Source organism: Chrysemys picta, chromosome 2 (genome assembly GCF_011386835.1).
Source record: "Chrysemys picta bellii isolate R12L10 chromosome 2, ASM1138683v2, whole genome shotgun sequence".
Lineage (NCBI taxonomy): Eukaryota > Metazoa > Chordata > Testudines > Emydidae > Chrysemys > Chrysemys picta.
Genome location: NC_088792.1, coordinates 213,509,337 through 213,523,814, shown reverse-complemented (window position 1 = coordinate 213,523,814; position 14,478 = coordinate 213,509,337). Strand labels below are relative to the sequence as shown.

The following is a 14,478-nucleotide window of genomic DNA, read 5'->3' as shown; positions in this document are numbered from 1 at the left end:
TCTAAGACTTTTTAAAATCTAAATTTCACCCTTTCATAATTAATCTGCCTCCTTTAACTTGCAGAGATTTGTATTTGATTATGTGGATACCATTAATAAAGAATAATAAAAGACTATGTAAATATCTGTTATTTTTGTTGGCACTGAAAGAACAATGTGCTGTAAAAATATAGCTGATAAGTCTTTTTAAAGTGAAAAATATCCATTATAAATAATTTTTTTGAAAGTAACATTGTTTTGGAAATATGCATCCCTTTCAAGGTGTTTGGAACATGATTAGTACCAGTAATGTCTGTTCTCAATGAAAAATGTTTCCTTACTACTTCTACAAAATTTCACTACTAATTAGCATTGAAAGCAAATAATTAGGATTCCATCTTTGTTGATACCAGTTGAGCACTGAAAAATGAAGCAAACTAAACTGAATCAAATTTACAAGACTAATAGCCATGCAGTTGGGGAAAAGGTAGCTACTACTCAACCTGTACTCTGTCAAGGTAATTTAATTATGAACAGTTATACTTCTCTGTAATTTGTTAATATGTGCTCTTTGCAGAAGGAGAATAATTCTGCCAGGGCACTGACAATTTTATACATTTTAGGCAGGTTGCTGTCAAAAGACAGCGGTTTTCGTTGAATCTTATAACATATAGTTGCCTGCAGGAAGAATATCAATGAAATGGATTGCAGCTTAATTTTTTTTTTTTGAGTTATTAGTATCTATATGAGAGAAAGTGGGGTGGGGGGGGGGAATCTTTCAGTTTCTCATGAATTTTAGTATATAAAATTGGATGCATCAAATTACTGAATAATATTTTTTTAATTATATTTTTTCATATCATTATATCTCAATAGTTCTTTTGAACTATGCTCATTGCAGTGTTCATTTTAAGTCTTACCTTTAAAAAAGAAAAAGGAAAAAAATAAATCAGGTTACAATTTACATTTATTACCCCTTTCTCCTCCCCCCCCCCACATTTGTCAGGAGTTAGATCATGCCCCCAAGATCCACAGACGAATATCATCATTCCTTTCCCCTGCAAGGGAAATCCCCTGTTAAGTAGGAGTCCCCAGCTGGTGGGGGAAGGCTGACAAAGACCCATGGGTCATGTGCATGGTTCTGACTCCTTGCTGACCCTTCCAAACCTAACTATTTTAACAAAGTGTCTTGCAGGGCTCCCTCTCTACTGGGAGTTCTGCATCTCCATTGGAGCAGAGCCGGCATGAAGACATGCTCTTGGGTACCCTAGCTTCTGTCCCATTCCATTCTGATTGTTCACTTTCTTCTCTGAAATGATTTAAAAAGTCATTGAGAAGATCCTCTCTTCTCCACAGAGCCCTACAGCTGATCTGATTATTTGTAAATAGGATTCACGATTGCTCTTAATGGCATTGTCTAAAGCAGAATGTGGAATATTGTTACCCTAGTTTATTTGAATGCTGTTTTGAGGATATTTCAATAGTAGATTTCAGGATAATTAAGAAGACCCATTCTAGGTACTTTTACTCTTACATTTCTATAATTAATAGAGTCTAGTGTGGGGTTGTATTCTGGTTAGAAGGTCAGAACACAGAAGTATGTCTAATTAGGACTATAACGATTTCTTCATAATGACAGAGTTGCTGTAACCAATTATTTTACTTGATTTAGAATGCATGTATTTCTTTGGCTAGCTGTTGCAATTCAGAATATGAACTTGCCTTGGTAAATTGGGTCATATAATGAAGCAGTATGGATAAGGGATTGGCTCACATCTAGGAAGGGGATCCTCTACATGTGGCTTTCCTTCCTCCCATGCGGAATTGGGGTTGTATTGCCCCATGTCACTGTCCCTTCGTCCCACAGAGCCCTCTTTGTAAATCTGTGGATCCATGTTTGAGAAGGGGTTGGCTATACCTTATGAAATAGGCGGGACTTGGGAGGTACAGCCTAAGGGAACTTATCTAGAAAAAAATAGTGGAGTCCCAATTTGGATGAAATTTTTGGTGGAGCATCCCCACAAACAGCATGGGATCTCTGCGGCAGTATTGTCAAGGAGCCAGGCAGGGATAAAAGGGGGGATGAAATAGTGCAGAGATTCAGAGCTTCTGCATGGATAGCCTTGTCCTTCCCCAGATTCAGTGAGATCTGCCAGGTTTGATGGCCATTCGTGTGCCTTTTTCCCTGGAGGAAATGAACCTTGCCCCTGATGGAATGATATGGTGGGAACTTCATTAAATATTCCTCAAGGAGATTCCCCTTCCCCCGAACAACTCAAGCAGGTTTTACTGCCGAAAAGGGTGAACTTTCTTGTTTAATTTTCCTTCAAAAAGCTGACATTTTAAAATTTCTATTGAATTTGCTGTGTTTTTGAAAAAAGAAATAAAGTTTTATATATATAATTTTCCAGTTGTCATCTTCTTTGTGTGCGTGTGTGTATCAGAAGGTCAAAGGGAGGCATGTGGAAGACCCAGCATGACACAAAAGGATTAGCGAGGAAACTAATTTTATCTGTCATTTGAACATTGGTACCAGTCCTTGGAGCTCAAGTACCAAAAATTATAATCTCTCTTCTCACTAACTTCCTTATAACTACAGTATATTTAAAAAAAACAACATATGATGTGCAGCGTTTAGCAGGGTTTCTCTTGAGGGGGAACCTTTAGATTTTTGGAGACTTGTTGTTTGTGCATCATTCATTTCAGTGTAAAGGTCCAATAACTGGAATGAGGCACAAGGCTAGGATTCATCTTCACTATCTGCATTTCAGCCCAGCCTTTAATAATAATGCTTCACTCTTCTGTTGTTCATACAATCTAACGGTTTCAAAATGCTCTGAAAACATTAAAGGAAGGTCATCAATTTTAAAGCCACATTTCCATCTGATATTTTTTACTTGCTATTGTTACAAGTAACACTGATGATAACTAGAAATGAAGCGGATCAGAGAGAGAAAAATCTGTTGTACTTTGTGCATTTTACAGTAGTGTGTATATATTCTGTTTCACAGTGGATCTTTCACATAGCAAAAGAGGAGAGGAAAACATTTGTAAATAGGAAGATATTTTAAAGTAGGAAAATGTGATTGTTAAAGGGAACTTATAGTCAGGACTAGTACCTGCAACTGCTTTAAATCTACTTTTTGAAATTGACTGGATTTCAAGTGAATTGTATCCCTTTAAGATTTGTAGCATTCCTATGAGGTAAGCGTATATTATAATTCCCCTTTTACAAATGGGAAAACGGAGGACCGGAGCTGTTATGTGATCTGTCCACAGTAATACAGCATGTCAGTGGCAGGGACAGGAATAGAAAGTAGGTCTAACTCCCCGTGTGCTGCACTGCCCTCTAGGCTGCTACTTCAGTGCCGTTAGCACTGGAGGTGCTGAATCTAAACCAAGTTTGTGATGATCGCCACGTATTAAAAATGTCCGTGGCATTTTTTTCCCCAGTCCATGATAGCAGTTTGACTACTTTCTCTCCACTCAATCCTTTTCAGTAGTTTTAGGTGTTCATAAAGGGGAAAAGACAGTTTTAATTTTCAAAATGCATGTTCTTTTGTGCACTTGTTTTGTCATTTTCTGCAGAAAGTCTAATGAGGTCATAATAAAATCTAACTCTGGATATGAAAAACTATCCTTTTTTTAAAAAGTTATGAATATAAAAATCTCCCTTTGACAGAAGCTCCTCTGTGTGGGGTAGAAGAGCCCAAAGTTTTCTTCATTTTAATCCCCTATTGCCTTTGACACCCCTTGGCTACAGCTGTCATATATACTTATTAGTGATAGTAATTCCAGTCAAGGTCAAAGAGGCTGGAGCTGTATTTGGAACCAATCAGTTCTGCCCCTTTGCGAGAGAGAGCGGATGGTTGTTGTGGAGCTCAAGGCCTCTGTAGTGGATGACAGGCAATCTGATTGAGAAATAGAACTTGGTCTTCCCTCTCTGAAGGATGCCACTATTATATGGGCTGATCCATAAAATATGATTTTTAATTCCTAAATAATGTATGCACTTAACATGATGAAATGACCGTGAGTTTATTGTGACTGCGGAGAATAGGCTTTTAAGATACAGGTGTTTGTTCTTGACCTAACACCAGCTGATGACTGAGTTTAAGCAGGCTCTGTTCTTTCAGTTCTTATATTCTCGATGTTTTTTGTGTTTCACAGTGGGGTTTAGAAGCTGTGATGAAAAGAGGAAAGTACAGTTTGAAAGCAGCGAACCAGCAGATTTTAGAGTAGGTGAAGATGGTGTGGTATATGCAGCAAGAAGCTTTCAGCTTTCTACAGATCCCACAGAATTCATCATCTACGCTCAAGACAAGGAAACCCAGCAACAGTGGCAAGTGGTGGTGAAGCTGAGCATCAAGCCAACATTTGCAGAGCATTCAGAGAAGGTAAAACATTTGCCTTTGGAAATAGGTTTTAGACTACATCTGTCACACACCTCAACATCTGACTTCCTGCTAGTGGGTAACTAGTGCATAAATAATTATAAAGCTGTAGTCTTTAAAAGTAATGTTCCATAATCTATTATTTTGTAGCCCTGCTAAAGTCATGGAAACCCATTTTTGTTTAAAGATCCAGAAATCATTTGTATTTGAACATATTGTTTGTACAGTTTGAGATTTGTACCTGAATTTAAATTGGAAGTGGTCATTTCTTTATTTTAAATTGCTGGAGAGCATTACAGTATTTATTCAAGCAGTTAAATTTAACCACAAAATAAACAAATCTCTGCTAGAATCCATCAATCAAGATTAGATTGGAACTGTAGATTTACAGCAGTAGCGGGAAAGCATTCCTGGCATAGAGTATTTGTATTGTCCCTCAATAATCAAATTGGGGACTGGAAATTATTTAGAATTCCAGCACTACTTTTAGGGAAGATAGTCTCCCTCTGGTGGAAACCAATATAAGCCAAGCCAAAGGCCTTGGCTACACTTACCGGCAAGTTCGACGGCTGGAAATCGAACTTCTGGGTTCGACTTATCGCGTCTAGTCTGGACGCGATAAGTCGAACCCGGAAGTGCTCGCCGTCGACTGCGGTACTCCAGCTCGCCGAGAGGAGTACCGCGGAGTCGACGGGGGAGCCTGCCTGCCGAGTGTGGACCAAGGTAAGTTTCAACTAATTCGAAATAAGGTACTTCGAACTTCAGCTACGTTATTCACGTAGCTGAAGTTGCGTACCTTAGTTCGAATTAGGGGGGGTAGTGTAGACCAAGCCAAAGTAACACAAAATCTAACCTACCAATATACAGTTAACCTAATATACTCCCTGTAGTAAATGTGATAGTTATGCTACACCCACCCCTTATACCACTGCCTGCTTTTTTTACTTCCTTTTACAAAGCATCTTTTACAAAAATAAATATTCTTCATTGGTTGATATAGCCACGCTAAACTTATAGTTACAGATCAAAGACTTAAGTATCTGTTTCAAAATAGATTGCATTTAGTTGTGCTAGATATTTCTCTAAGAATAAGCAATTGTTCTGCGTTTTTTAGATATTTAAGGCCAAGTCTTAATAAAGCACTTGGTGGTTCACATTAAATACGCACACAAGAAACTGTTCCTTTCAGAGGACATGTCTTTTCTGCGAAGAAAGTAGTGTTCTTAACTTGGATTTGCTAACATGAGTTAAGAAACTTAGGTTAAAATAGCAGTGACAACTCAGCTTTTAACTTGAGTTAGCAACTCAAATTAAAGCCTCTAAGGGTATGTCTATACTTACCTCCGGGTTCGGTGGTAAGCAATCGATCTTCTGGGATTTATCGCGTCTTGTCTAGACGCGATGAATCGATCCCGGAAGTGCTCGCTGTCGATGCCGGTACTCCTGCTCTGCGAGAGGAGTACGCGCAGTCGACGGGGGAGCCTGCCTGCCGTGTGTGGACCCACGGTAAGTACCTTGTATTTCGAACTAAGGTACTTCGACTTCAGCTACATTATTCACGTAGCTGAAGTTGCGTATCTTAGTTCGAACTGGGGGGTTAGTGTGGACCAGCCCTAAGAAAGCCTGGGATCAAATTCCAGCTGTTAACCAGAGTTAGAAGCCAAGTTGCTGTGTCATCACTGCTATTTTAACCCAGGTTACCTAACCTGACTTAAGAGGTCACATTTTTGCAGTGAAGACAAACCCTTTGGGCCCAGTTCTGGTGCCCTCAGTCACACTCAGGTAATGCCTTACATGTGAGGGTATGTCTACACTGCAAAGAGAAACCCGCTGCACCAAATCGGAGTCCAGGTCAGTTGACTTGGGCTTGGCTAAAATTGCACTGTAGACACTGAGGCTTGGATTAGAAGCTGGGCTCTGAGACCCTCTGCCCTCACTGGGTTTCAGACCCGGGGCTCCAACCCAAGCCTGAATGTCTACACTGCTATTTTTAGCCCCACAGCCCAAGCCCCGCAACCACAAGCCAATTGACTCTGGCTCTGAGACTCAGCATCATGGGTTTTTCTTTACAGTGTAGCCTTACTAAATTGGGGCTACTCACTTGTAAGGTACTACTCAAAGGGAGTGAGGGTAGCAGAAACTGGCCTTCAGTTTGCACCTGCGGATTTTAGCCTCCGACACATTTACTTGATTAAAAATAACTTTTTTCCCCAAAGTAACCGAAGAATGTATTTTGGGCTTTTTTTCCCTACCCAGAGTAACATGTCTGCATGCACATGTGCATCAAGAGCTAAATGCTGAAATAACTACAGATGTAGAGAGGAATATAAAGGCAATGTTGACACCCAGCAGAGATTAATGCCCACTGTGCAAAGTGGGTCATCTACAACATCCATCATGGGTGACATAGGTTTAAAATAATTACAGCATTAATTCTATGGGATTTAATAAGGTCATAAATATTTCAGACATTCCTTACCAGTATGTATTAAACTTCTCTTGGAACTCAAATTATAATTTAGCACACCCAGATCTAAATTTAATATACAGCTTCCCATTACCTGAACTGTAGTTCCAATTAATGAGATTATATACATATAAAGGCATCCTATTAAAATTCTGCACAATATTAACTACTATCAAACTGGAATATAGAAAGTGCAAAGTAGTTTACACAGCAGTACCAGGTAATAAATTGCTTATAATTCCATTTGACCTCCAAGTGGCATGCTGAAAAATGAAGGAATTGCTACTATTTCATAGGAAAAATGTAATAATATTGCTTATTTCCATAATGTACTGTGAACCCAATAAATAGCTTCATAAACATGTCATGAAGCGTGCGTCTCAGGCTGTCATGTAATGGTATGAAAACCATTCTTCAATATACACATTTTTACCAATTCTTATTCTAATGTCTGTTTTAAGGACCAAAAGAAGATTGAAGAAATAGTATTTCCACGGCAACAATATAAGCCCAGCAGTCATCTGCAGAGACAGAAGAGAGACTGGGTCATCCCTCCAATCAACTTACCAGAAAACTCCAGAGGGCCTTTTCCTCAGGAATTAGTTAGGGTAAGGTAATTAACAACCAAGAAGGCAGAGGTGTGATTTCAGAATTCCTTGGAAGTGAACTTCCGGTGTCATTGATAGTCTTTCTGCTTATCAAAGATTAAAGGACCAAATTCTGCTGTTACATCTATACATAAGATATTGGGCCAAATTCTGTGGTCTGCCAAGAACTCTTTGTTCTTCTTACATTGAATTACAATGAATTTAAATCAGACAGCAATTGCCCTGAAGTAGGGGGAACCTCTACTGGTGCAAAAGGTGGCAGTTGTGACTCAGCCAACTCTGCTGCGTCCTGCACTGGAACTCCCCACTTGTGTGTTTGTGTATGTGTTTGTTGTGGGGGGCGGAGAGAGATAGGCATATCAGAAGAGGGGAACAAGGGAAAGGGACATGGCTGATTGAGGTTACACTGCCTGTTGTGCAGGAATGCACAGCAAGTAGGTGTCTATTACCAGGCATTCCTGCACAAGATGCAGGGGAATTAGGGGGGAGGTGTTCCATTAGTGTTGCCCGCACAGTCAATTTACCAAAAGGTGTGTGTGTGTTTGTGTGGACAGGGTAACAGATGTGAACATGGCTCTACCCTGTCTATGCACTTGCAAGTGACTTTCTTAAAGGTGTAGCAAAGGCTACCAGTGAACATACTGTACAATCAATTTCTACTTTATTTGTTAGCCAAGAACTCAGCTAAAAGTTCAGTATTTCCCCTGCAGTAACCATGTGATCACAAGCACCTAAATGGTTGCAATACTATTGAGTACAGTAACTCCTCACTTAACGTCCTCCGCTTAACGTTGTTTCGAAGTTACGTTGCTGCTCCATTAGGGAACATACTCATTTAAAGTTGTGCAATGCTCCCTTATAACATTGTTTGGCTGACTTTACAAGGGAGCATTGCACAAGTTCCTCTTCTCCGCCTCCTTCCCCTCCGTTCCTCCCTCCCTCCCAGCGTTTCACCCCAGTGCTTAGGACTTTCTCGGAGGGAGGGAGGGAGCGAGCGAGCAGGGAAGCTTCCCCCCCCCACTTCTCCCCCCCCCCGCAGGCAGGGCCACCTGGAATGCAGGGGCTTAGGGGCTGCAGGGCCCTGGGCTAAGGGGGCTCCGGGGCCCTGGCCTGCAGCTCTAAAGCCCCTTTTGGAATATGTTCCTGCAAGCACAGGCCGGAGGACTCAGGAGGAGCAGGGGCAGCCGTGCAGCCAGCGGCCAGAGAGAAGCAGCGCTTTCCTCTTCAAAGCGCCACTTCTCTCCGGCTGGCCTTCCCTTCTCTCCGGCCGCTGGCTGTGCATCTGCCCCTGCTCTTCCTGAGTCCTCCGGCCCGTGCTCACAGGGCCGCGTTCCCAAAGGGGCTTTAGAGCTGCAGGCCAGGGCCCCGGGGCCCCCTTAGCCCAGGCCCCTAAAGCCCCTTCGTTCCGGGTGGCCCTGACTGTCTGGAGGGGGTGGGGGCAGCTCCCAGAATCGCGACTCCCAGAATTGCTGCCCCAGCACTGAGCCTCCTCCCGCACCCCCACCCTGAGCGCCCTCCCACACCCTAATTCCTTCCCAGACCCCGCACCCCCCTGCCCTGAGCCCCAGGGCTAAGCCAGGGGCACCTCCCCTCCACAGTACAGTACAGTATATAACGCCTTTTGTCTGCCCCCAAACAAATTTCTTGGAACCTAACCCCCTGCATTTACATTAAATCTTATGGGAAAATTGGATTCGTTTAACATCGTTTCACTTAAAGTTGCATTTTTCAGGAACATAACTACAGCGTTAAGTGAGGAGTTACTGTATTATAAAAGAAATGCAGAATGCTGAACATGGGTCTTGAAAGGTAAATGAAAGAGACTGTCTTACAGTATATTTTAGTGTTCACAAATCTTGTGTACTGTTTTAGGAGCTAAGCAATAGATTTAAGGATAAGAGTATTTAATTATTTTTAGTAATATAATTCATCCATTAGTGTAAAAAGTAGAGATTTATAAGAAGGGTCACTTTACATGAAAAATTTTTCTGAAAAATTCAGTGCCTGATTTTCTGACAATGTATTATACTATTGAAAAGCCCAAACATTGTATTAGTGTTCATGTCTCTGCCATTGTTTTCTTGTAAATATAATTTCAGCCTAAATATTATGTTAAAAATGAATGCCAATCTACTGTTCTTCACTCTCAGTTCCAATTTCTTGTTCTGTTTAACTAACATAAACCTCATCTTCTTGACATTTAGATTAGGTCTGATCGTGATAAAAGTCTTTCACTGAGGTACAGTGTTACTGGACCAGGAGCTGACCAACCTCCAACTGGAATCTTCATCATCAATCCCATCTCAGGTCAACTGTCAGTGACGAAACCTTTAGATCGGGAGCAGATAGCTTCCTTTCATGTAAGATTTTAATTTACCATAACCAGATTATCAAATCAAAGATTAACATCTGCTTCAAATTTGACTTGTGCATCTGGCACAGTTTTCTACAAGATGTGATTTAAAGAGTTTATACTGGATTGGAATTTATATTTATTCTACTTATTATACATAATACAGGGAACTCCTAGCATGTTGAAACAGCTTAACAAATGTGAGTTAGTGTATTTAGTTAATTAAAGAAGGCTGAAATGTGAATGCTGTAGTTTATTTTTCTGATTTATACCATTGATTACAAATTCCACCATATTGTTTGTTTGACAGGAGTTTATTTTTAATATAACACCCTAACTTGGGCATAATTATACTGGAATTGCAGCAGCTAAAATTTGAGAAATGGATGGGAAGAAAAACTACCAGGTTTCATTTTCAGGGCAAATCTAAGCATTTTAATGGAATTATAATTGTAAATTAGATCTCTCTGTTTATAAAAGCTATGTTCTTTGCTCTAGAGAAATTGCAAAGTAGACCAAATATTTCGGCAGCACTAGTAGGAAAAAAAAATTGGTTGCAAAGCAGGAAACCAAGGTTTGACCTGAAATGGCCCCTACTTGAAACAATAGGGAAGAGAGACAGTTCCTGGAGATAATTTCCAGAGTAGAATAGTTTTAGTGCACAATTTGTTGGCCCATCTGAGGAGCAAGTATAATCCTACTTTCTGTACAGAGGATTTAGCAGTTGCTATTCATAGAGTTTGACCATGTTAGGGTGCAGCAGCTCTAGAATTCATGGGATTTTACCAAGAATTTGGATTAACGAATACAATTTGTTTTAGCTCTTTCCCTTTCAGTTCCAGTTTAAGTAATAGCGACTAAGGAATTTTCTGACAACCTCTAAGACCATTTCCAGAACATGGTAGATTAATCTCACCCCCTGCCTCCTATAACTCTGTGTCAAAACGACGTCTGAGCTACATTGACAAGTTTTTACCTCCCAGATCTCCAATTTAGGATACATCTACACTACAGCATTTACAGTGGCAGAGCTGCACCAAGGCAGCTATGCCACCGTAATGCTTACGGTGGAGACACTCTAAGCCAACAAGAGAGATTTCGCCTGTTGGCTTAATAACTCCTGCCTCTGCGAGAGGTGGTAGCTATGTCGGCGGGAGAAGCTCTTCCACAACATAACACTTTCTATATCAGCTTCTTTAAGGTGTCTCAAATAGGGCAACCAAATACCACTTTGGAAAATTTAGGCATAAACTTTAGACTCTTGAATTTTCAGTTGTTTAGTGAGAACAATTTTTGCCATACTCTGCCAGCAAAACAAAATAGATATACACAATTAGTCTTTTTCTTTTTTAGGCTTTAAATGAAGAATATTGTCTAGAATCCTATCTTTCCTTTGAAATATTCTTACAATACAGTTTCCATAATACCATTTCAAAATTTACAAAAATGAAGCAATATTAATTTCAGATGGATTACCAACAAAAATTTTCTGATGAAGGACAGAAGACCTCCATATGGATAGTGCAGGATTGGGTGTTCCTGAAGACTTTCCACTGGCAATCAGGGTTAAGAAGTACAAAAAGCCTATAAAACATTAGGTAGTATTATTATTCCAAAAGTCATTTGGAGTCCGTAAAATAGGCTGATGGGAGTCTGAAACCTGCCCCACAGAAATCTGTCCCCCCCTGGGTGAACTATTCAGATTTTTTTTTCTTTCTCAACTGAAGAAATTTCCAGAAGGAAAAAAGGCCTTCAAAAATAGATAGAAAAAACAAAGAAATTTATATCCTTCGTTAAATGTAAAGGGCTCAGTTCTGCCCTCAGTTACACATGTGTTATGCCCATTGAACTCCATCTACAAAGGCTCCCTCAATAAACTGAAAATTTAAGTCATCAAGATACTAAAATAAATCAGGCTAAAATAGTTAGTGTAAGATTTCCTGTCTGTGCTAATGTCCATGTATGTTCATATGTTTTGCAAACTCACACAATTCCCAATGGCTTTTGCAGCTGAGAGCACATGCAGTGGATGTAAATGGAAACCAGGTGGAGAATCCTATTGACATTGTCATTAATGTTATTGACATGAATGACAATAGGCCTGAGTTCTTACACCAAGTCTGGAATGGGACAGTGCCTGAAGGATCAAAGCCAGGTAAAATATAGCAGGTTTTCTGTGTGAAAATAGATGGGTTTTTTAGTTTTGGAGAAAAATACATTTAGAAGTCGTAACATTTTTGAAAGGTGCAATCGACAAAAATTTCAGGAAGCTAGATTGCCACTACCCTTAATTTTTAATTTACATTTTTGCAAGCTAAAAATTAATTTAAAAGAAAGACTTCATTACACATGTTAGGGAATGAGTAAGGGACAATGCAGAGAGAAGGAAAATGGGGAAGGACTACTTTATTTGGACAGCACCCAAATATTTATATTATGGCAGCACCCATGCAAGATTGGAGTCACCTGAAAAATAAAGGAGGCCAAACAGTTGTTTTGTAACTTTGAGGATTAGTTTGTTGCTAGACAACTGATTAGTGACCTTTTAATATGCCTCTTTCTGTAAATATCTCTCTCCCCTGACTAGTGAGTTTTTGAATAAAAAGAACACTAGGGGATTAAAAATAAAAACTAAAAGAAGTCGAATAGATTTACAGTAATGATACCATATATGGTTGTGGAACACATTTTTCTCTGCTTGTCCTGTGGCAATTTGGGGTATTTGTACATCCATATGTTGTACTCTAGCAACCTACTTGAGTGTCCTTTTGAAATCAAGCAAGAAACCAGTGACCCAATGTCTAGAAAAGACAATGTCAACATTTTAAAAACAAAAGTTTTACAATAGCTTCCTTGTTAGAAAGGAAATGCCATGTAATATCCCTGGAGAGTCTATATAATTATATATACATTTTAAGCCCATTCTCTGTTTTATATATAAAATAAATACACCTAATATAGTATGTATTACATAATAGATTATGTGATCTGTGTGATACAATTTATTTAGGCCAAGGCTGACAAAAATGAGAGTCTAAAATTAGCGTCTATATCTATATACAGATGCAATCATGCAGTTGACAGTGCACCAGTGCAACAATACAGTCCATGCCATTAATTGCAGGATTGGAGCCTATATATAGTCCTGGATGTGAATCTCAGTAATTCTGGGGAAGTTTGGATTTGGAACCAAACTGTACAACTTAGGACTTTCTCCAGAACCAAATAATGTATCTGAACCACCCTCAAAATTGGAATAAGTTCAGATTTACATCTAAATGCAAATTTTGTGTCAGAAACCATTTCCTTAGCAGTGCAACAAGGAATTTTTAGGAACTGACATGTTCCTTCAGTTTCTCTCAAGACATATTATGCCAAGTTCAAGTGCCAAGAACCAACATGATTTTAAACAGTCAGGATTGCAAAGGGAAAGAAATAGTATCTAGAAAAGCCCTTGTTTTGATTTTGCGTTGATTTTCATACACAGTTAACACATGCGGCACATTTTAAAATTAAACATGTTTTGATTATCAAATGTTTCATTTGGCCCAGTGATTGAGCCTACTATTTAAACTTTAGAAGCTTCATTGTTAATTAAATGTGTTTATGGCAGAATTGCAGGGTTTGATTGCCTGTAGAGCTTTTTCAGTAATAAGCAAGTTTGATACTTTATAAACACTAGTGTTGTTATCTTCTGTTATGTATCTTAATTGCTTCATAAATCCTGGGACTCAGGCCTACTCAGTTTCCTTTGGGTAAGAGAAAGAATGTGTAATGTTTATCAAAAGAAGTAAACGTTTTGACCATTTTTGTGCTTGTAAGTGACCTTGTGTAATTCAGGTAAACTATTTATTTAACACTAATTATGTATTGTGCTGTTAGGAACCTATGTGATGACTGTTACTGCTATTGATGCTGATGATCCTAATGCACTGAATGGGATGCTGAGATACAGAATCTTGTCACAGGCCCCAAGCACCCCCTCACCGAACATGTTTACAATCAACAATGAAACTGGTGACATTATCACAGTGGCAGCTGGACTTGATAGAGAGGTAAGGCAGGCCTAAATTTTATAGGTTGTGTTTTAAATGCTGTCCCTTTTTGTGCGTATGTAAAATAGTTTGTATGTAATTTACACATTTTTTTCAAATGTAATTTTTTCCCCCTTGCACAGCACTGCCTAACCAGTACTCCATTAGAGCTGGCCAGCCCCAAGATTTGAAAACTTGGATTTTGACAAATATCCTAGGGGTAAATGATAATTAAAGCTTTGTTTTGCATAGAATGTAAAGCATCTAGTCTCACTCACATTCACTGGAGTTAGCTCAGAAAGAGGAAGGGGTCTTGAAGAGAAGGAGTAAGGAAGGTGGGGGTCTTGCCATGGATATGGTTTGGGGGAGAGGATGAGATGGGATGGCCTAGAGGTGAGTTTATTTCAGTCTAGAAACAGACTCATCCTGCGGTTTCCAGCAAACGTCCTTACTGTATTGTTGGATAAAAAACACTGTCCGCGCCATTTACTGAGCTTAACTAGTTTAAAGGTTTAATAAGAACATTTTAGGACAAGATTTTACCACCTTAATAAAGCATAAAACATAAGTAAAGTAGATGAGCAGGATAATGTAGTGATGAATTACCCAGTCCTTGGGCACAGGTAGGCTGTTTCTGTCTTTA

At 39.5% G+C, this 14,478-nt stretch overlaps 1 protein-coding gene across 5 annotated transcripts in view; it reads left to right on the top strand.

Moving 5' to 3' along the window:
* The window catches only part of CDH2 (cadherin 2), a 191,671-nt gene that overhangs the window by 130,970 nt on the left and 46,223 nt on the right, over window positions 1-14,478 (top strand). For 4 of the 5 annotated variants that reach the window (XM_005279996.5, XM_042854857.2, XM_065585419.1 and 1 more), the window contains 5 exons: window positions 4,150-4,376; window positions 7,302-7,448; window positions 9,653-9,808; window positions 11,812-11,956; window positions 13,684-13,856. In XM_005279996.5, coding sequence (XP_005280053.1) covers window positions 4,150-4,376; window positions 7,302-7,448; window positions 9,653-9,808; window positions 11,812-11,956; window positions 13,684-13,856 — 848 coding nt within the window. Of the gene's footprint in view, window positions 1-391; window positions 498-4,149; window positions 4,377-7,301; window positions 7,449-9,652; window positions 9,809-11,811; window positions 11,957-13,683; window positions 13,857-14,478 lie in introns of those variants that run through there. The other variant, XM_065585417.1, reaches the window with a different exon arrangement.